General features: G+C 37.1%; 1 protein-coding gene across 8 annotated transcripts in view; it reads right to left on the minus strand.

The window, feature by feature from the left end:
- The window catches only part of CBLB (Cbl proto-oncogene B), a 222,049-nt gene that overhangs the window by 49,996 nt on the left and 147,319 nt on the right, over positions 1–24,734 (minus strand). For all 8 annotated transcript variants that reach the window (XM_069579132.1, XM_069579103.1, XM_069579143.1 and 5 more), the window contains exons 11-12: positions 6,009–6,194; positions 3,883–4,248 (exon numbers count right to left, since the gene is read on the minus strand). In XM_069579132.1, the coding sequence (XP_069435233.1) occupies positions 3,883–4,248; positions 6,009–6,194 (552 nt within the window). The remainder of the gene's footprint in view (positions 1–3,882; positions 4,249–6,008; positions 6,195–24,734) is intronic.

Consider the following 24,734-nt stretch of genomic DNA (forward strand, 5'->3'; position numbering starts at 1 on the left):
AATAGTTCTAATGGATGACGGGGGCTGGCGCGTCGACAGAGGACACGACAAAGGGGAACAAGTCCTCACTGCATTTACAGAATGTTCAGTTTTATGAATTCCCTTTATGGTGCTCCATATGTACACTTAACTTTAAATTTTTAGTACTCATCTAAATTTTCTTACCTTTAAAAAGGGAAGATGATATTTGAGAAATTTCCTTTAATAAAACAAGTCTGAATGATAGTTGTTACTATTTGACACAAAAACATTATTTTCTTACGTTTGGAGACAATTAAGAAAATACATTGGGTTATATGAAGATAATACATCAGTCTCCAAGTATCCAAGTCCCTATACCCTTTATTCCCAGGATAATATGTTTTTTAAAATAGTTTTTAAAAACTGTACACAATGTATATAGGGTGAGGATACATTGTAACACTTAGCATTTTCATTAATATATGAGTCTTCTTAAATCAAAATCATTCTCCAGTCCTTCATCCCTTCTCCTTTGTCTCCCTCTTACTGTGACTACCTATGTATAATGACTGCTTGTTTAAAAGAATAAAAAATCCTATTTTAAACACACACACAATAATTAACATTCTACTTTTGGCTGAAAGCCAGTGCTGGAACAAAACATTTTAAAAAAAAAAGACCTCTCATCCTGTTAGTGTACCATTACCGTCCTCATCCTCCAAGCCCTTTCCTGCCTGACTCGTGCCCACTGCCCACCTCCATCATCAGTTTCAGCACTGTAATAACTCAGCAATCAGTTATAGAGTGCCTTTGGAGTATTCATTAGGAACTATGCTGAATAAAAGGAGAGAGGAAGGGGAGAAAGAGATAATGATTTCGGTTTTAAACTAAAACCAAAAATAAGGAGAATTATTGTAAATGAAAATGAACTCCCTACCTAGTTTGGTTTTATTCCAGAACCAAGGGATATGGAGATTTAGATATCTGGAGGGAATAGATAACTATTCCCCTAGAAATGAAGTACTATTCTTGGTTCATTTCATAAAGTAAGGGAAGTAAGTGGAATTGGGGGCAAGGATGTAGTAAGTTGCTTGTACACATGAAGCCAGTAAGTTCTAGAGCAGGAAGTAAAATTCAGGCCTGATTCCAGAGCATGGCTGATCTGTGTTGATCAGATTTTTTGTTAAAATGCAGCTATCTGATTTGCCTTATCATTTTTACTTCTGACTAAAGCAGTTGAACAGATACTCTTCTACAAAAACACTTTGTTAAATTTGAAAGGAGCGAGAACACTGGGAAACTGATTACCCTAATCGCCTGGAAAGTCTTGCATGTAGAAAGTATTTACAAATATATATTAAGTAATTAAATCAGTCTGGATTGAGGAACTACAAAGACATAAAATGAGAAACAAACTCCAATCCAAGGTCATGCAGAAAGGAACTACAGGATTCTAGATGGACTCATTCTTCCACCTGCTGAAGTCAGACTCTTACGTCTCCCAACAGTGAAATGAGAAGAATTAGGCTTTTTCCACTTTATGTCAGTTGTTATATGCTCTGTGGTCTGCCAAAGTGGAACTATGTTTCCTTAAAAAGATAATAAAAAAGGAGACTAAGGGCAGACATGCTCTGTTTTATGGCATTTAATACATTATATATAAATCTTTCTTTATAATCTGCCTTAAGAGTCAAACAACTAGACTGAAATGAGAAATCTTACATGTCTAATTTGGGTTAAAATATTCAGTCTAGTTTTAACATGTAATTAAATTTGAGACTATAAGCACTGCAATGCTAATACACATAACATATGAGATTAGACCCTAAAGAATTTTAATTAGGATTATTTAGATAGAACTAAATAGATTCAGCTTTCAATAAGAGGGAAAGTTTGCAATTTATTCAATGTCCTCTGGGATATTAACATGTATCAAAGACAAGGACATGAAAGTTCACAGAAAAAAACATGTAAAGGAATCTTTATAGCTGAAATCACTATTATACATGAAGTTGTTATACCTATAGTTAATTATAGTTAATACAATAAAATAAAATTCCCTACCTATAAGCAATTATAACTCTAATTTTAAAAACTACCACGATTCACAGAAAAATTAATAGCCTATGTTCTAGGGCTTAGAAGGGCAAGATTATATTAGTGTTAAGATTACATAACATATTATCTAAGAAAAACCCTGAAACAAGAGGTCTTCAATGAACTGGATAGTATAATTATTATATTTTAAGTATTTCTCAAGTTCATTCAGGAAATAAGTTGTAATATGTTGCTAAGATATAACTATTCATGTCAGAGCTTGTCTGAACATTCTCTTGAAGTCAAGTGTGACCATGTATGAATGAAAAGTAATAGAGACTAAAGGGAGGAAAAATCACTGGAAAAAAAGACAAGTCATTCTTATCAAGATTCTAGGTTGTAGAAACATACTTTTGAGGATAAAGTCTCCATTTTTAGAGAATATTATAAAAATGCTTTTACAAGTGCTATCTCTTCCATTTACATCACCTTTACATGACCTTGGAGAAAATCTTTACAGATCTTCATATTTATAATAGATGAAAGACTGAAGATACCAACAGGAGGCACTAACAAAAACTTTCTGCAAACTGTCACCACCCTTCCCCTTTGTTTTGAGTGCCAGAGTAGACAGTTTTGACCCCTGCTATCCTGGCCACTCTAATAATACTTAATTATTAGGAAAACTAATAATATTATACAAAGTATTCCTTCACACATGTGCATGCACACACATCTGTGCACATACACAGAGGAATTTAGTGCAAGCCATTTTTCACACTTGTTTCTTGATTAACTCACCCACTACAAACAATCGTCTGGAAGGAACAGTCTACTCCCCTAAAATAACAACTGAAGATCAAAAGAGATAGGAACACTTTAACATTACAGTCTTCAAAAGAGGCAAAGCCTTCTGCAGCTGAAGGAAGATGGTGACAATCTAATCCCAGAGTCAAAAACATCATGGAAGCAAATACCAGGAAACATGACAGGACAGCTCTGTCAAGGGCCCACTGAGGGGTCTACACTCAATGATTTCTGCTGTTGCCTCTTTGGTTTCCTGTGTGCTTAAATTCTTTCCTGTACATGTAACTGACAGTGGTAATATATATCGTGTTACTCATTATGTGTGAGGGTCTCTTTCAGTATTACAGAGAAAGAGCTTGCTCTGTAACAGTGAACTAAAAAACTTGGTGTTTTGATGTATGTGAGAAGTTTAATTTACCTGTCTAAGGTATACTCTCCCAGGCAACAATAATTCCAAGGACTGATTGCCGATATGCTATAATAATACAGCACTTTTTCAAATTAGATGGAACTAGAAGAGTTGGGATTGCCTGGTGGCTCAGAGAGTAAAGAGTCTGCCTGCAATGCAGGAGACCCGGGTTCAATCCCTGGGTTGGGAAGATTCCTCAGAGAAGGGAATGGCAACCCACTCCAGTACCCTTACCTGGAGAATTCCATGGACAGAGAAGCTCGGTAGAATGCAGTCTATGGTGTCGCAGAGTCGGACACAACTGAGTGACTAGCACTTTCCCACACTTTTCCCATTTTCTCAGAAGAGTCAAAAAAGTGCTAATTCTCCCATGACAATTTATTAATGGGAAAATATTATGCCGATGAAATAAGAGAAGGTATACTAAACTTCTGGCAAATTGTCTAGTATCTTCCTATGAAAATTAAATCATTATTTATACTCTTCTTCCTGACTTCCTTTAGGTTCAAGTTTTAATAAGCTTCTGATTATTTATAACTTGCAGATAATTAAAGACTTGCAGGGAAATGTCACACTAGACACAAAAAACCACGGCCCAACCTTTTATACTACCTCCTATCAGAAGATGATAAGCAGGTTGTTTAGCTGCTTCTTTGTGTATTTCTTACCTTGGCTCCTTCTAAAGGCAAGTCATTGCGTCTGTGTTTCCGGAGAAGCACTGGGTCAGAGCCCATCCGACTATGCCGTCCATTTGCATTGGAACTCGCCGTGATTCCGGGCTTCGGAGAGCCATCCCCAAGGAGGCGACATCCCACCGACTGATTAGTCCCCAGCACATCCCGTGGGCACCAGGCTTCAAGAGGCATGGGCTGGTCTCTGGAAGGCACACTCTCCACGTGATGGAAGTGACGACTCAGTCTGTTGTCAGGGGGCACTGGGGGAGGTCTCTCGGGTGGAGGGGGAGGAGGGTCTCTTAAGGGCGGTGGTGGGGCTGGGAGTGGTTTATCTTGTTTTCTCACCATGCAAGGAGAAGACTGGAGAAACACAAGAGGAAAAAAGAAAAGGTGTTTCAATTAGGCACTGAAATACCTTCCAGGAGAACATATTATTGCTTTTGTTTTCTAAGCCATACTAGAGCTTTATTAGATTCCCGTGCCTTCTTTTAATGAATTTCTTTTATCACCAAGTAATGAAAGTTTAAAAAATTATGAAAGACTCAAATATATCTCACTAAGATTTCTTTGTAAAAAATGAATATGTAAACTCAAAATTTAGGATTATAACGACTGCAGGAAAAAAAGCAGCAGAATATCAAAATTATATGATGATTCTGACCAGTTGACATTAAAATAATGAGTCATTAAGTATTTCATTTGCACATTTCTATGATTTAAGAGAGACAGCAGAAACCATCAAGAAGTTGTTCTGCTTTTTAAAAGAGCGCTTTGATTTGCAACATCTCTGAAAAACAGAAAATGTTGGTTTTGTTAGTTTTGTTTTCACCTCTATAATACAAAGCAACTGACAAGGGCAAGATGTGCTCTCGTTCTTTATCAGTCATTAGGTGGCGCTAGTGGTAAAGAATCCACCTGCCAACATAGGACACGCGGGTTCGATCCCTAGTTGGGAACGATCTCCTGGAGCAGGAAATGGTAACCTACTCCAGTATTCCTGCCTAGAAAATTCCACGGACAGAGGATCCTGGGCAGGCTATAGTTCGTGAGGCTGCAAAGAGTCGGACGTGACTGAGCATACACACACACACCAGAAGAATGAAAAATCACAAATAATAGAGCAGCGTTACTCATAGACCTTACTTGAATTGTACTGATCCTTGGGGAAAAAAAACAGTTTGTTCTTATATGGAAATATAAAGGAAATAAGCTGCTAAACTGATCTATGTGACTTTCGCAGGCTTTATTTTCATTTACACAGTTCATCTGACAAATGATTTGTGCTTTCATTGTTAGAAAATACTGCAGAAAAAAGGAATGTGTTGTGTTTACATAATTCTGACTAAGTAACATCCTAAAAAGTCTTAATATGATCTTAAAACTATGCTAATTGTAATGTAGAAAAATCCAGTACTACTAAAACACTGTGTTTCCAACTAGTTTTATGCTGTAAAGCATATCACCAAATGGAATTAATGTTTAAAATCTTATATTTAATAAAGCAAAATATTCCCTTATCAAATTTAGAAAAAAAAAATCTGCACAGAACTAAAATAAACTGTGGGCTTAAATGTACAGATAGAATTATGTCTTTAATATTAAAGAGTAACATAATTACTTTGAAAATACTCTAATTCTTTGTAACTAATTCCTTCATATATAAAAGGTACATACAATTCCCTCTTCTGAGTCACCTTGAAACATGGGTGATAATTTATCACATCTTAAGCCTTTATGCAAATACACTTCCATAACATTTTTCTTGTCAAGACACTATGAAAATGAGTATAAAATATCATTTAATAAGAACATGCAATTTATTTTAATACATATAATGACCTTTTAAATCCATTTTACAGAATAACTATACTTACTCTACTGTTTATTTTAGCAAATCAGGGGGCTGTTACAGACGTGCTTTCTTTGAATAATTATGCAACTCTTACAGTAATAAAGGCAAGGAATATAATAGTGGAATTGCTATACACAAAATGAGAAACCCATCAAAGTAGCTCATACACGAGAGCATAAGAAATATGATTAATGGAGATTTAAAAACCTGAGCCATCAATAATCATCACATAAAACTATTATCTGTGTTTCTAGCAATATTGATTTACCTTTGGTGAACCAGTTGGGCTGCCACAGGGAGACCGAACTATGCCTTTCTGAATTAGGTCCAGGCGAGGAGGCACTGGTGGGAGGCTTAGATGAGGGATCTGGAGGGGGTCTGGGTGTGGCTTTCTTCTCTGTGCCAGGGGAGACGACCCAGGTGATGTGACTGGGGAATTCTGCCTGTCAGTGCACTAGAATACAGAAAGAGAATGATGCTGCTTATGTGATGTGTGAAGTGTGTACCTTTCAGCTCTTAAGACATTTGGTTTTGAGAAGGGATCTGCCATTGAACATCTGTTAAAATAAACTCACTTAGTTTACTCTGATTAATAGATGGAAAGAGCACACATTGTTCCCCCAAGGGCAGTATTATGTAAAGAATAAACAGATTAGTTTCTCCTACATATTGCACAAGGGGCCGAGGAAAAACGCAGCCGAAGTGCAGTTTGAAGACAATCAAATGCAGGCCTTCTTCTAGAAACCCGTCTCCAGAAAAACACAATGCAGTGATGCACATTGCTCTTGGTTATCTATGTTATAGAATTTTCTTAGCTGTTTCTTAGGTGTTATAGAATCTTCTTAGTGTACAAATCTTTCTGTTCCATATAAAATATGTATAATATCTAATGTATAATCTACTTTAATGAATACAATCAGACAGGTTTTTCTTAAGTTGTATATTTATAATAAACAGGTTTAAGAACAAATATTTCCCCCTAAGTCTTCACATAGAAATTAAATCCTCAAGTTAAATGTTCTTTAAAAACAATTAAACCTAGGAAACTCTGTACTTCTAAAACACGATACTATTACAGGGTCTCCATGTTATCTGGTAGATAAAAGAGCACCAAAAAGCCATCAATAAGTACTGATTTGTATGTATGTATGTAATCCTTCTGATTTGTATGTATGTATATACTTCCCTGGTGGCTCAGACAGTAAAGCGTCTACCTACAATGCAGGAGACCCGGTTCAATCCCTAGGTCAGGAAGATCTCCTGGAGAAGAAAATGGCAACCCAGTCCAATATTCTTGCCTGGAGAATCCCACGGACCAAGGAACATGGTAGGCTACAGTCCATGGGGTCACAAAGAATCAGATACAACTGAGCGAATTCACTGTCATGTAACCTTTCTTATTTCGAAAGAGTGTGTGTATGTGTGTGCATCAGACATACCCTGATTTCCATATTTGATATAAAAGTTATCCTAATTAAACAATATTCTATTCTGAAATACCAGGCAGTTTTCTTTTCAAGGCTAAGTTACTACCTATTTATTTGGAGATCTAGGCTTATGCTTGATACTTAATATTAATCTAACATGCTTTGATATTCATCTGTTTCCTAGTGTGAGTATTTATGAAGAATTTAAGCTTGTGTTTAAGCCATTTTCCCCCTAACATTACTCACCTTTACAAGAGTAGTCAATGTCAACTGTCAATTTAATTTCAACTCTAGCAGCAGTGAGAAATTTCCTTAACTGAGATGAGATAATAAATTTGTGTTCACATCCACACTAAGTTACATCATGAAAGGTTTTCGTTTTTAATTTACTAAAATTGAGGTTTGTCTGATTTTTTTCTTACGACTAAGACTAGCCCTATGGGTTTCTAGGAGGAAGACCATGTTGATCAACTAACACTTTAATCACATCACATCAAGGGTCTACACTATCAATGTGATTTCATCGCTACTGACGCTGACCTTGACTACCTGGTTAAGGCATTGACTGTCAGGGTTGCTACACTATAAAATTACTTTTACTACCCTTTCCCTTACTCTACTCTTTGCAAGAAAGTTACTACGTGAAGCCCACATCAAAGGAGTTGGGACTTGCTCTTTTAAAATAAGCATGTCTGAGCAGAAGCTTCCACACTATATTTCAGGTATACCTGAATATTGTCATGAAATCACCAAACTATCAATTCTCTGCCTCTCTACTCTCTGCCAAATAACTGAAAAACAGGTCAATAAATGTTGATGTACTTTCACATGCAAATCTTAAGAACATTTTCTTTTTATTCATTTCATGGTTCTCTTTATATCTCTTACCTTGTGATAAGGCAAAACATTCGACTGTTACTTAATTGAAGGAAAAAAAGTAGAAACTCTAGAGTCATAACCTGATTTTAATGCAGCTAGTCACCCTTACTAGTAAAACAACAGCTTTACCCCAAAGGCCATGGAGCCTCAGATGGTCATGAATTTGAACCTGACGGAGTAAAACCAATCAAAAATGATCACACAACAGAAAAAAATCCTGATGTCAAACTACAAGAATCGCAGTATAAAGCAACTCAGATCAGGAGAGGTCACCAGAAATCTAATTCTACCCAATTCCCATTAAGGATAAATTACATTATTTGAGAACTAGTGAAACTGATCTGGTTATTATTCTTTACAAAAAAAGATTCAAGAAACAAAGTTATCTTATGTACGTTTTACATATATACAAACACATGCAGAGAATACAGAGCATGTCACTGTTTCAGTTACTTGGAGAGAAATTTTTCAGTGCTAGGTCCATTCACAGGAGAAGGGGGTGACAGAATATGAGATGGTTGAATGGCATCGTCAACTCAATGAACATCAATGGAGACCGAGCAAACTCCAGGAGATAGCAAAGGACAGGGAAGCCTAGTGTGCTGCAGTCCATGGGGCCACAGAGAGTAGGACATGACTTAGCAAGTGAACAACAACAAGGTGCATTCACTGCAAAGCCTGTCTATGCTCTACCACGCATTTTTCTTCCACAACTATCTGCCTGCTTCCTTAATTACCTGGAACAGGAAGGAGAATTCTGAGAGTTAACGGCCCACTGTCACCATCAGAACTTGACTTCTGCTTTAATGACTAATTTAACATTTAAACCATACCAAATCCCCAAGAAAAAGAAATGCAAAAAAGGAAAATGGCTGTCTGAGGAGGTCTTACAAATATCTGAGAAAAGAAGCGAAGCAAAAAGCCAAGGAGAAAAGGGAAGATATACCCATTCAATGTAGAGTTCCAAAGAATAGCAAGGAGAGATAAGAAAGCCTTCTTCAGTGATCAATGCAAAGAAATGGAGGAAAACAATAGAATGGGAAAGACTAGAGATCTCTTCAAGAAAATCAGAGATAACAAGGGAAGATTTCATGCAGAGACAGGCTCAATGAAGGACAGAAATGGTATGGACTTAACAGAAGCAGAAGATATTAAGAAGTAGTGACAAGAATACACAGAAGAACTATAAAAAAAGATCTTCATGACCCAGATAATCATGATGGTGTGGTCACTCAGACTCACCTAGAGACAGACATTCTGGAATGTGAAGTCAAGAGGGCTTTAGGAAGCATCACTATGAACAAAGCTAGTGGAGGTGATGGAATTCCAGTGGAGCTATTTCAAATCCTGAAAGATGATGTGGTGAAAGTGCTGCACTCAATATGCCAGCAAATGTGGAAAACTCAGCAATGGCCACAGGACTGGAAAAGGTCAGTTTTCATTCCAATCCCAAAGAAAGGCAATGCCAAAGAATGCTAACTACTGCACAGTTGCACTCATCTCACACGCTGGTAAAGCAATGCTCAAAATTCTCTAAGCCAGGCTTCAGCAATAAGTGAACCATGAACTTCCTGATGTTCAAGTTGGTTTTAGAAAAGGCAGAGGGACCAGAAATCAAATTGCCAACATCTGCTGGATCATCGAAAAAGCAAGAGAGTTCCAGAAAAACATCTATTTCTGCTTTATTGACTATGCCAAAGCCTTTGACTGTGTAGATCACAATAAACTGTGGAAAATTCTGAAAGAGATGGGAATACCAGACCACCTGACCTGCCTCTTGAGAAATCTGTATGCAGGTCAGGAAGCAGGAGTTAGAACTGGACATGGAACAACAGACTAGTTCCAAATAGGAAAAGGCGTATGTCAAGCCTGCATATTGTCACCCTGCTTATTTAACTTCTATGCAGAGTACATCATGAGAAATGCTGGGCTGAAGGAAGCACAAGCTGGAATCAAGATTGCCGGGAGAAATATCAATAACCTCAGATATGGAGATGACACCACCTTTATGGCAGAAAGTGAAGAAGAACTAAAAAGCCTCTTGATGAAAGTGAAGAAGAGAGTGAAAAAGTTGGCTTAAAGCTCAACATTCAGAAAACGAAGATCATGGCATCTGGTCCCATCACTTCATGGCAAACAGATGAGGCAACAATGGAAACAGTGGCTGATTTTATTTTTCTGGGCTCCAAAATCACTGCAGATGGTGACTGCAACCATGAAATTAAAAGACGCTTACTCCTTTGAAGGAAAGTTATGACCAATCTAGATAGCATATTAACAAGCAGAGACATTACTTTGTCAACAAAGGTCCCTCTAGTCAAGGATATGGTTTTCCCAGGGCTCATGTATGGATGTGAGAGTTGGACTATAGAGAAAGCTGAGCGCCAAAGAATTGATGCTTTTGAACTGTGGTGTTGGAGAAGACTCTTGAGAGTTCCTTGGACTGCAAGGAGAGCCAACCAATCCATTCTAAAGGAGATCAGTCCTGGGTGTTCATTGGAAGGACTGATGTTGCAGCTGAAACTCCAATACTTTGGCCACCTGATGCGAAGAGCTGATTCATTTCAAAAGACGCTGATGCTGGGAAAGACTGAGGGCAGGAGGAGAAGGGGACGACAGAGGATGAGATGGTTGGATGGCATCACGGACTCGATGGACATGGGTTTGGGTGGACTCCGTGAGTTGGTGATGGCCAGGGAGGCCTGGTGTGCTACGGTTCACGGGGTTGTAAAGAGTTGGACACGACTGAGCAACTGAACTAAACTGAAATTCCTAGTATTTTTAAGTAATGGGATGCACTTGTTTTGAATTGGGTGAATTGTTAAGATACTGAAAGACTATACTGAAAATACTCAGACAGACATCCAAACCAAGGTGTATGGTGCAGCAGTAATCCTGAACATCTACACTCCTCCAGACAAGCACCCTCTCCACAATTCTGTGGATGTAATCTGAAGCAAATCTTAAGAATAGTTCATACTACACTCTCAAAGTGATTTTCTACTGAAAGACTACTGTATTTTGAAGCATTATAGTATCTGTAAGTTGGTTTAGTCATAAGTATTTAATGGAGTGTATATCAGTAGTGAAGAAAGAATTTTTTTTTACCTTTATTGATTATGTGGTCTAAATTTACCATAACTTATTCATTTTCCAGAGTTCTCCTAAATCACATCAAAATTCCCATGTCAGAGTAGAGAGTCTAATAGTGCCCTTTAAATAATAATGCCTTTTTCTTTGCTGAAGCCTTTTTGTTGTCTCTGTGAACAATTCTGAAACTAGAATAGGGAAACTTTGTATTAACTTTTATTGCTGGGAAAACTCAAATGCTAACTATGAATATTTGTGAACATTTTTAGTAAATGGTCACATTAAAGGTCAATCAATTATATTTTTCCCTTCCTCTTTGAAAGTCTAAAAAGAAAAGAAGTCTTATACAATGCTTCACAAGCCAGCTCACACTATATTCTTTGCCTAGTATCTATCATATTCTTTTATTTACCCCTCAGTGATTTGAAAGAGCTCTGTATATATTAGGATAGTGAACCTCTAATCTGTTTTAACAGTAGTGAAAAATTTTTTTCTTATTTTGTCTTTTAAATTTTTTAATAGCAGAAATTTTATTTTTAAAGGAGAGACTTTACTACTGCTGGTTTTAAGCTTCTAATGAATAAATAAAATTAATTAGTATAATAAAAAGGCATACTAATCAATGGTTTTTTAAAAGGATCTTATCCTTTTTGCATAGCCTTACATGAAATCCTTTTTAGTTACTCCATTTCTTTCTGTTCACAGTATTAGGTTAAACAAGTAAATGGAAAGCTAGAAAAGATTAACTAGGAAAGTAGGAAGTAGAAAGTAGGATGTGGACACAGAATTAACTGTACAGAATTTATTGTACAGTATAAAGAAAATCATTTATATAGAGGCAACTGTAAGAACTATGAAGGATGTAATCATCCTTTCAAGTTATAGGTTAGCTGATTTGAACGACTCCATCCCTTTATATTGATTTTAGTTATTCTCAAATTTTTCTGGAGCTATTTCAAATCCTGAAAGATGATGGTGTTAAAGTGCTGCACTCAATATGTTAGCACATTTGGGAAACTCGGCAGTGGTCACAGGAGAAAGGACAGTTTTCATTCCAACCCCAAAGAAAGGTAGCACCAAAGAATGTTCAATCTACCACAAAACTGCACTCATCTCACACACTAGCAAAGTAATGATCAAAAATTTCCAAGCTAGGCTTCAATAGTACGTGAACTGAGAACTTCCAGATTTTCAAGCTGGATTTAGAAAAAGCAGGGGAACCAGAGATCAAATTGCCAACATCTGTTGGATCATAGGAAAAAAAAAACAAGAGAATTCCAGAAAAACATCTCCTTCAGCTTCACTGACTATGCCAAAGCCTTTGACTGTGTGGATCACAACAAACTGGAAAATTCTTGAAGAGATGGGAATCCCAGACTATCTCCCCTGCCTCCCGAAAAACCTGTATGCAGGTCAAGAAGCAACAGTCAGAACCGGACATGGAACAATGGATTGGTTCCAAATTGCAAAAGGAGTACACCAAGGCTGTACACCTGCTTATATCTAACTTAGCATGCAGAGTATATCACATGAAATGTCGGGCTGGATGAAACACAAGCTAAATCAAGATTGCAGGGAGAAAAGTCAATAAACTCAGATATGAAGATGGAAATCCTTATGACAGCAAGCAAAGAGTAACTAAAGGGCCTCCTGATGAAGGTGAAAGAGGAGAGTGAAAAAGTTGGCTTCAAACTCAACAATCAAAAAGGAGGATCATGGCATCCAGTCAAGGAAACAGTGAGAAACTTTATTTTGGGGGGCTCTAAAATCATTGCAGATGGTGACTACAGCCATGAAATTAAAAGACGCTTGCTCCTTGGAAGAAAATCTATGACAAACCTAGACAGCATATTAAAAAGCAGAGACATTACTTTGTCGACAAAGGTCTGTATAGTCAAAGCTATGGTTTTTCCAGTAGTCGTGTATGGATGTGAGAGCTGGACCATAAAGAAGGCTGAGCACCAAAGAACTGATGCTTTTGAACTGTGGTGTGGGAGAAGACTCTGGAGTCCCTTGGACTGCAAGGAGATCAAACCAGTCAATCCTAGAGGAAATCAGTCCTGGATATTCATTGGAAGGACTGATGCTGAAGCTCCAATTCTTTGGCCACCTGATACAAAGAGTCAACTCATTAGAAAGACCCTGATGCTGTAAAAGATTGAAGGCAGGAGAAGAGGACAGCAGAGGACAAAATGTTTGGATGGCATCATCGACTCAACGGACATGAGCTTGAGCAAGCTCCAAGAGATGGTGAAGGACAGGGAAGCTTGGTGTGCTGCAGTCCATGGGGTTACAAGAGTCAGACACAGCTGAATGACTGAACTAAAACAACCCTTGTTTTCAGAACTTCAGAATATATGCTCTTTCCACCCCCTGTCCCATTTCCACTCCTTTTAAAATACAAAAGCTGGGCGCCTTGATTCCTGCCTGTATTATCATCAGTTCAGTTCAGTCACTCAATCGTGTCTGAGTCTTTGCGACCCCATGGACTGCAGCACACCAGGCTATCTCTGTCTTTGGGATATTATCATCACACCAGCCTATTTGTCTAACTAACAATTTCTCTTAAGTTCTTTAATACTGGTTGTTGATGAGCTGCCTTTAACAAACTGGAGTCCTGGGGCTCTAGAAATTTAAAGACCACATTTGACTCTTTTATGTGTCTACATACTCACCAATTTCTCCACACCCTTTGCTTCATAAAATAAAATGTTCTTCTTTATTTTTCTGACAAAATTTACAGAATTCTTTAGCACTTAGAATAGGAGACGAATAACTATCACAAAGAACAGAGAAATCTAAATATGCAATTTTAACAGAAAATCCTGAGAGAAAAGGCCCAAGAAGTAGTCAAAAGCTCATCTCAGCATGCTCAGCAATTACCACAAATAATCGAGGACTCATTGTATTTTAGTCACTCTTCATTTTATCCACACCTTTTAAAGAGAGATTTTGTAAAGGCCTTATTAATAAGATCCATTATTATGGAAATAGGAAAACATCTGGTAAGAAACTTCAAACCCTGCCAGGCTATTATTAAAAACAGGATAAGAGAAAAATCTCTCCAGTCACTAATAAGATGAGCGTTCTGACAATCTCAGTGATAATCAAAGTCAAATTTATAGCATTTCTAAGAAGATTTTTACTTAATGAATTTTCATGTCTGAACAAGGTAGATACAAGCATTATAAGGGTGATTAAAAGGACAACATTTCTCTAAATACATGAAAATTAATGAAGGACACTGATAAAACTTATCATAGAAAATGTAATATTCTAAGTAAAATATTCTAATAAAGTGGAATTAAAACATTTTATTTTCATTCCAACTATTCCTTTGGTTATTCTTTACTCATAGTCATTTGTAAACATAACAAAATCAAGATTTTAACAGCCCACGCAGTATATTATTCAGAAGATATCCATTACAGAAATATTTATACACACACACACCCATGTGTCATTTGTAATGTCTAATTTAATATTTAAGTAATTACCAAATGCCTAATATGTTTAAATAATGGGATGGTCTTGATATTAATTGGGTGAATTGCTAAGATATTAAAAGGGTATATTGAAAATGCTCAGACAGACATCTGAATGAATTGTGTTGTCTATTTTGGAGTACTGTACCATTGTTCCTTTTTGGATAACAAATGCTTACATGAGGAACATGGTATAAGAGAAATAATATGGTCATTTCATGCTTAGACTGCTTATCCACAGTTGCACTTCAAGAAATCTCAATACGTAGGAATTCAGGGAAGAATTTGTAGTGAAAAAGAAAAGTGCTTCCAACTTGATCTACAGATTGAATGCAATCCCAATTAAAATCCCAGCAAGTAATATTTTAGATATCGTTAAACTGATTCTGAAGTTTAGATAGAGACAAAAGACCCTAGGCAATAGAGCAAAGGAGGACAAAGCTGGAAGGCCAACACTGCTTGACTTCAAGACCCACCAAAAAGCTACACTAACCAAGATTCTGTGATATTGGCAGAAGAACAGACAAATACATTAATGGAACAGAAATAGATCCTCCAAAATACAGTCAATTGATCTCTGACATAAGAGCAAAAGTAACACAATGTAGTAAACATAGTCTTCTCAACAACTGGCGCTAAAGAACAGGACAGCCATATGCAAAAAAATTCTAGACATAGACCTTATTCTTCCACAAAAATTAACTCAAAATAGGCCACAAACCTAAATGTAAAATGCAAAATTATACAACTCCTAGAAGATAATATGGTAGAAGTCCCATATTAAAAGATGAGATGACTTTGATGATCACTTTTGAGATACAACACCAAAGTTGCCATCCATGACATCATTAAAATGAAAAATTTCTATTCTGTGAAAGAAATTATCAAGTAAATAAAAAATGCCACAGACTAGAAGAAAATCTTTGGAAAATATATGTCTGAAAAAAGACTGTTATCTAAAATATACAAAGAACTCTTAAAACTCAACAATAAGAAACTAACAATGAGATTTTTCAAATGAGCCAAAGACCTTATCAGATATTACACTAAAGACAATACAGATGGAAAAATCACTATACGAGAAGATGCTACACATCATACGTCATCAGGGAAATGTAAATTAGAACAACAATGAGATATCACTATGAAATCTAAACCACTGATGACATCAAATGCTGATAAGGAGGTGGTAAAAACAAAAATTTTATTCTTCTTTGGAAGAGTTTGGTGGTTTCTTACAAAACTGAACATACTCAACATACAATGTAGCCATCATGCTCCTTGATATTTACCCAAAGGAGCTAAAAACCCATGTTCACACAAAACAGTGCATATAGATGTTTATAATTGTTTTATTCATAATTGCCAAAACTTGTAAGCAACCAAGATGTCCTTCAGTAGGTGAATGGGTAATAAACAAACTGTAATACAACCAAATAATGGATTATTATTAGTGCAAAAAGAAATGAGCCACATTGAGCTAGGAAAGGACATAGTGGAAATTTAAATGCATACTACTAAGTGAAAGAGCTTCCCTGGTGGCACAGAGGTTAAAGAGTCTGCCTGCAAAATGGGAGACCCAGGTTCAGTTCCTGGGTTGGGAAGATCCCCTGGAGAAGGAAATGGCAACCCACTCCAGTATCCTAGCCTGGAGTATCCTCATGGACAGAGGAGCCTGGCGGGCTACAGTCCATGGGGTTGCAAAGAGTGGAACAAGACTGAGCGACTACATGTTCAAGTTCACATTCAAGTGAATGAAGCTAATCTGAGAAGGCTACATATGGTATTATTCCAACCATAATAACATTCTGGAAAAGGCAAAGCTATTAAGACAGTAAAAAGAGCAATGGTTGCTGGAGGGGTTGGTGGGTAGATGAATAGGCAGAACACAGGATTTTTAGGGCAGTGAAAATACTCTGCATGATACTATACTTGACACAATACATTTCTGCAAACTTATAGAATATACAGCACCACAAGTGACCCTACTGTAAACTATGGACTTTAGACAGTAATGATGTGCCAATGCAGGTTCATCAGTTATGACAAATGTATGAGTCTGGTGGGGGGTGTTGATAATAGGGGGAGGCTACCCATGTGTGGAGAGGCAGGGGGAACATGAGAAATCTGTGTACATCCCTCTCAATTTGTCTGTGAACCTAAAACTGCTCTAAAAGTCTTCCAAAAAAACAAAAACCAATCAAAGAAAGAAAAGTCATCTCAAAGGAAAAATTCTGCATTTCTTCCTCTAGGAACAATAACAAGAAATAAGCACCTTGCTAACTTACTAAAAATATGGATATTACATTTGTGTGTAAACTGAGGTTTACTATTTTACATTACTATTATTATTTACATTCCACTAATAGCTTCTGTAAATTTTTTAGATACTACAAATTACGAGCAATGAAGAGGAGGAAAATGGTTAGAAAGTTACACATGGAGGAATATTGACTCGATTAAGAGCTAACATCTCTTTGAGGTTTGATAGGGAGACAGTCAATAAAACTGCCAATAGGGTCTACTTTAAAGAAGTGCAAACAGCCTCACAGTGGAATAACCCCAAGGGCCCTCTCCATTAAAATGTTAAACATTATTAACTACTTAGAGTTATACTGCTTCTCCCTGAAGTGCCTTTTAGAAGAGGGACATAATCTCCTAGCCTGTGACCAGCCTCCATAAACCTGAAATTTCTTTGAAGTTTCATATTTTACTTTAAACATTTATATGAGTTTTGCATTCTGATCCAAATATACATGTGATATTAATTCAAAGCTATGGTTCCACTGTCTGTGTGCAACTTCCCCTTAAATCCTGTAGCAAAATGTAAGCTTTAAGAAGTATATCACGTTGATTATAGTGGCTTCTTATGCCCTTTGGTTCATTCAGCTGCATAACCAATTTTGAGAAGTCAGGGAAGAGTGACATATAATTCAGAAATATTTCCATAAAAATGGCTAAGGAACAAGAACATCCTGGGAATTAAGGGAATTCTATCTAGCCACCGAAAAATGCCCTCATGGGAAAGCCCTAATGCTTGCAAACTACAGTTGCTACAGTTGCTTTGAACAATAAGCAATTGCTGTTTAGTTACTTAAGTTCTTCATCCTACTTGAGAGAATATGTACTGGATTGTTTCTTAAAATTAATTTTATTTAATTAGGTATAGTTGATTTACAATGTTGTGTTAGTTTCTGCTATATAGCAAAGTGAATCAGTTATAAAAATATATCCACTGTACTTAATCATTTGAATATACTTCTGTAGAAAATAAGACTGTTGTAAATTTATCTAAATTATTTAGTCCTTAAGATAATATTTCAGCAGATATGCTGGCAACTTCGCATTTTCTGAGTTTTAAACCTACAAGGTAGTTGTACTATAGGAGAGCTTGGACCATAATGAAGTCTTGAGCACCGAAGAATTGATGCTTTCAAATTGTGGTGCTGGAGAGACTCTTGAGAGTCCCTTGGACTGCAAGGAAATCAAACTAGTCAATCCTGAAGGAAATCAACCGTGAATATTCATTGGAAGGACTGATGCTGGAGCTCTAATACTTTGGCCACCTGGTGCGAAGAAATGACTCATTGGGAAAGATCCTGATGCTGGGAAAGACTGACAGGAGGAGGAAAAGGGGGTGACAGAGGATGAGGTGGTCGGATGGCATCACTGATTCAATGGACATGTGTTTGAGCACTCTTGGAAACAGTGAAGAACAGGGAAGTCTGGGGGGGGGGTGCTGCTGTCCATGGTATTGCAGAGTCAGACATGACTTAGTAACTGTACACTAAGTCACTGTACTTAGTGACTGTTAGTACAACAAGGTAGTTGTACAGTAAGTTTAATGTGGCCGATGACATCATAATTATGTATACATTAATAAAGAAATACAGCTGACCTCTTGCCAAACCAATCCCATTGTAATGTCTGTTTCTTTCTAAACAATGAAACATGATAGTATCTAAAAGAAAAAATACTTCTATAGACATCTCAAAAATACTAATATTTAATTCTCAGAAGTACAGCAATAATTGTAGGAGTCTTGCTAAGTCACTTCAGTCGTGTCCGACTCTGTGTGACCCGATAGACGGCAGCCCACCAGGCTCCCCTGTCCCTGGGATTCTCCAGGCAAGAACACTGGAGTGGGTTGCCATATCCTTCTCCAATGCATGAAAGTGAAAAGGGCAAGTGAAGTCGCTCAGTCGTGTCTGACTCCTAGCAACCCCATGCACTGCAGCCCACCAGGCCCCTCGGTCCATGGGATTTTCCAGGCAAGACTACTGGAGTGGGTTGCCATTGCCTTCCCTGGTAGGAGTCTTGAATAACACTGTATAAAGAAAAATGTTAATAATAACTGATACTTAATGTTTACTATGTACCAGCACTGTTCTAATGGCTTTACATTAATTAACTCATTGAATCTCAACCCTAACGTTTTCACAGGCAAGGTCACTGAGGCATAGGGAGTTAAATAACCAATGGATGGCACACAAATACTAAGGAGCAGAACTGGAACATGAACCCAGAGTGCTGGATGCCAGGGACCATAGCTCTCTTAAGAACTGTATAGTTAACAGGGTCACCGCTGATAACTCAATGAAAAAATTGAAAAACAAAACTTTCCCAAAGGCCTACACTGTGTGTTAGGCACTATGCAAGTCTCTGAGAATGAAAAGAAGAGCAAAGCATGCCTTGCAGGGCTCACAGTCTACACCATAGGAGGTCAACTCAAAACTAAGTCCAAGATCAAGTGCTTGCCTCCTCACACATTCAAACTACTTCTGAGGAATGCGTGACAGGGTCTTCAAGGTCCCCTATATCATATTACACTTGGACAAGGTAGTTTTTTCCTTTGATATTCACATATTAATAAAGAAAATGCTACTCATTTGCATGGAGAGCTTTAAGAAAATGAGCAAACAGAATGCCATTACATGGCACACAATAACCTGCGACTGTGGACTGCTTACTGTCATTCAGGACTTTGCCTGTGTTGCACGGGAGGAGATAAGAACCGCTAGCATGCATCAGTGTCATTTTTCTTAGATGGATCTGTTCCATGGGTTGGAGGATGCTGGCATCTCTGACCCCAGCCACTAAATCTCAGCGGTTCCCTTGATCTCTCGGTCACTGTGACAATGAAAGTATCCCCACGTATTTCTGAATACCTTCAGGAGGTAGAACTCACTCATACTTGAAAACCATGGTCTACATTTCAAATGTCTGGCTATGTTTGAATTTCACTTTCATTGTAAATTTTGTCCTTACTAAGGTCCAGCATGGACTTGAGCCCTGTGGTTGGAATCTAAGTCACATTAAAAAGGTCATACTACCCTAAGAACACTGCAAAATCACTGTGATCTATACACATGAACTCTTTGCTCAGAATAGGAGTACTATGGATCCTTTCTTCACATTAGGAAAAGGAAGAATTAAATGATATATTACGTTTTCAATCAGCAATATGTATTTTAATTAGAGGTGGGAGCATCAGGAAGATGTATAAAAAAAGATAAAGGAATAATAATTCCTTTGACCTCTGGTCACACCTGATTTTCTCTTACCTGGTCACTCACTAAAATTTTAAATATTGTTTTAAGATAATATAATGTTTAAGACCAAGGAAACTAATCTCAGTTCATATACTAGGTCAGTCTATCAATCTATTTGTACCAAAGCTTCATTTGTTTGTAATTTATGTATTTTGTGAATAGTATGTTTTGTCAAAGTAATTGCTAAGGAACTGTGGAGATTCTTTACACCTCTGGCAAAATGAAACAAAATTCTGACCTAGCAACAGATACCTTTTCTTAGCTTTGATCTGACTAAAGTCAGATAGGATTTGATCTTACCAATCACACCCTGGACGACTTCCTCTAAGGGCTCACTCAGATCCAATTATCCTAGAAATTCAGACAGCTCGAGAACTGAAGCAATGGTACAATTTCAAGTAGAACCTAAAACAGCTTCTAGTGAAAGTCATAAAATAGAAAGGCAACTAACACTATATTATAGATTTATAGGTTCTTCTTGCTTCTGCAAGATTAGCATTACTAAATAAACTTATAAAACAAACAATAAACATACATTCTATATGTTCAGTATGCTGCTACTTATAAATTCCAGCTGCAGATATCACCATGACAACAGGAATATACAAACAGCTAGGTTCTCTATGCTTTGATAGAAGCATTACTAATTTGAAGAATGTAATATGCTTCAGACAGACAGGAACAATTTCACAATATAGTTGTAAAAGAAGGGAAAGGTGAAGAGTATTTGAAATGGCAGATAAAAGAGAATTAATTCCTTATGCTGGACAATGACTGACAGTCACTCATGGAGTTGAGAGAATGAAATGTTTTTAAAATGAATAACTTAAAGAATGAGGCAACAGAATGATAGCAGAGTGGAAGAAAATCAAGTAGGACAGCTATTGTGTGAAAATGATCTGTGGTATTTGTTTATAACCTCAGCTGAAGACAGAACTGCGCAAAATCTGTAATTTGGTATTTTGCACAGACATAGCCAAGTCTTCAGACTGGAGTGAAAAAGATGCTTAAAATCAGGCCACTGCCCTCACAGACCATGTGAACATGCATGAGCATTTATTATTTCACTTAATATATGTCTAGGTACTAAGAAACACAAAGATAAATAACATATTGGCACTGGCCTTAAGAACAATCTAAAGCAGAAGACAGTCCTCTGAATAAAACATAACAATTTAGTGTAACTCTTGAAACGAAAGTACCTATAAAGTGCTATTGGAACATAATACCATAACACTGTTCTTCCCAATTATTCAGAAAGAACTGATGCTTGTCGTTACAGTAAAATTCAGGTTTTATTGAAAATAAAGTGGCAGTGATTTATGAAATATTATAAAATTCACAATCTGTTTAACTGACAAGAGGTAGGCCAGTGCACATAAATACATATAACTGAAACATGATTCCTCAATTTAAAAACAAATAATTTTAAGTTCTTTTAAGTTTCTTCAATCTAATTGTGCCTGGAAAGTAAAGAAATGATGCTGACTGGAGTGACAGATTCGTTCAATAACACTGCTGAGTTCTGGGACAATAAAGTCTGAGAGCAGCACCAGTCTTCTCTTTTTTGGGGTAAACTCCTTGGAAGGGAAGTTATGACCAACCTAGACAGCATATTCAAAAGCAGAGACATAACTTTGCCAACAAGGTCCGTCTAATCAAGGCTATGGTTTTTCTAGTGGTCATGTATGGATGTGAGAGTTGGACTGTGAAGAAAGCTGAGCGCCGAAGAATTGATGCTTTTGAACTGTGGTGTTGGAGAAGACTCGTCCAGAGTCCCTTGGACTTCAAGAAGATCCAACCACTCCAATCTAAAGGAGATCAGTCCTGAGTGTTCATTGGAAGGACTGATGCTGAAGCTGAAATTCCAGTACTTTGGCCACCTCATGCAAAGAGTTGACTCATTGGAAAAGACTTTGATGCTGGGAGGGATTGGGGGCAGGAGGAGAAGGGGACGACCGAGGATGAGAGGCTGGATGGCATCACTGACTCAATGGACGTGAATCTGAGTGAACTCTGGGAGTTGGTGATGGACAGGGAGGCCTGGTGTGCTGCTATTCATGGGGTCGCAAAGAGTCGGACACGACTGAGCGACTGAAATGAATTCAATTGAAAGAGAAGATCATTGTCAAAATTTCTCAGCTCCCTCAACAGAAAGTTCACCAGCATGCCAGAGAACACAACATGCATGGTTTGAGAGTGCGTGAAAGACCAGGGAAAACCACCAGTCACCTTTGACTGTTCTGTGCTCATTTTATGTTACCAGTGATTCCCTTCAATTGTCAGTGCCACTACTGAAACAAAGCTCCAGCTTCAACTTAATTCAGTGAAAATCAGGCTGAAACCGCAATCTTTCCCAAACTCATGTAGGGTAAATACCATTTTCTCCCAACCAGTAAGGTGTACAAAGTTCTTGAAAGAATTACTTTTATGGCCCTTTTCCCCGTCCTCTGACATGAATCACTGAAAGTAGAAAGCCCATTTAGTAAAGAAAATTGAAAATGCCTTTTTCCTAGCTAGAAAACATTACCATCTAGTTCACTAGAACTACTTCAGCTGTTGTACTTGTCTCAGATACTTTTCTGTCATCCCCTATTATCCATGCATTCAATAAGCATTCTTTAAATGCTTTAAAGTGTCCTAGATCTGGAGATGGAAATGTTTTTCTTAAAGGGCCAGATAGTAAATATTTTAGGCTTTGCAAACCAAGAGGCAAAATCAAGGAAATTACATAGGTAACTAAAAAATCATTTAAATATATAACCATTTAAAATGTAAAATCATCATTAGCTCACAGGAAAACAAACACAGACTACAGATTAATGATTTTAGTGCTAGATCAGTCAAATATTCAGACCAAGCTAAAACCATTAGGTTCCTAAATTAAAAGGAAAAGTCTTTTGCAATAAGACCTAGCTTCTTCTAATAAGAACCTGGAGGAATGATCTAATAACGCTGTGTAAAAAAATCATCTACTGGTTATTACATATTTCTATTATATCTATCTATAATAAATATTTTGATATATATAGAAATGTTCTACATCTGTACAGTTCGACACTGTAGCTGGTAGACACAAGAGGCTCTTAAGCATTCCAAATATGTTGAGTGTGACTGAAGGACAAAATTTTTAAATTTATTAAATCTTAATTAGAAACATTTAAATAGCCACATACAATGAGTATATTGGAAACAAACATAATAATTACTTATACATCTAATTAGGAGGGCCTAAATGAATTAGTTAGGTTTTCAGTGACCAATTAGGGTGTAAGTAACTTTATAGGTTAATGCCAACAGATCACAATTCAAATTATTTTTAATTTCTGGTTATTCATGATGTACATTGTATTATAAAACTGAAAAGACCTGCAGAAGACAGGTACCTATGCACTATCAAGTACAACTTGTGTGACATGTTCCAAAAAGGACAAAAGAGGTATATTGCATGATGGCGCACAACTGAAGGTTTAAGTATCAGGAAGACCTGGAATACAGCACCAATTCTGCTTAAAGTATTACTTGGCTCTTAGGCAAGTCATTGCACCTCCTCCTTCAATGGCCTCCTTTGTAAAACAGCACATTAACAGTAGCTTCTCTACTGGGTTGGTGTCATGATCGAATGAGATCAAGGATTTAAGAACCTAGAACACTGTAAGCTCACTGAAATCATAAATGCTACTACTTTATTTTACTTCATTAAAGTAATACTATATGACAAATATTTTAGGATACAGTCCACAATCTGACTTGGTAGAAACCATTTCATCACACTGCATGTGAGAGAGCTACATATGAAGTGTTGGTTATCACTGCATTTTTATCCAGCAGACATAACTGAATTCTGGCTCTACAAATTCCTAATGCAGCACATCACAAGCCTAGGCTGAGCCTCATTTCCTTATCTGAAAAATGAGAAGGGTTATCTTCCTCTTCAAGTTGAGAGAATAAAAGATGTGAGAAGTTTTATTCATATACATATTAATACTGGTAGAAAATACTGATTAAGAGTTCATCTTAAAATTTAAGTCTCAATTCCCTGTTTCAGTTAGAGCTTTTTGTTTCTTGTTCATCCTTTAGGTAGGGTTACTGAGGAACTGAGGAATAATTACTTCCTTTCTTCCATCTCTTGGGCCAAAGGGATCACAAACTTCAAAACTGAATATAGTTGTCAGCATTAAAAGACAGAATCAAGAGTAGTTTCTCTTAAATTATAACATTTTAATGAAAAAACAGTGAGGTGAAGAATAAAAAATCATCTTATTCCAAAGCAAACTTTGAGAGTAGCCATTCTGGTGGTGGTAATATTATCTCCATATGCAGAAATTTGAGCGAAGGACTGAAATATCTATGTGACCATGTGTAAAACAGACAGCTAGTGGAAAGCTGCTATGTAACAGGGTGCTCAGCCTAGTGCTCTGTGATGACCTAGAGGGGTAAGATGGGGGGAGGGGTGGGAAGGAGGCTCAAGAGTGGGGAGGATATATGTTTACTTAAATTTGATTCACACTGTTGTACAGCAGTGACCAATACAACTTCACAAAGCAATTATCCTCCAATC

Source organism: Ovis canadensis, chromosome 1 (assembly GCF_042477335.2).
Source record: "Ovis canadensis isolate MfBH-ARS-UI-01 breed Bighorn chromosome 1, ARS-UI_OviCan_v2, whole genome shotgun sequence".
Classification (NCBI taxonomy): Eukaryota; Metazoa; Chordata; class Mammalia; order Artiodactyla; family Bovidae; genus Ovis; species Ovis canadensis.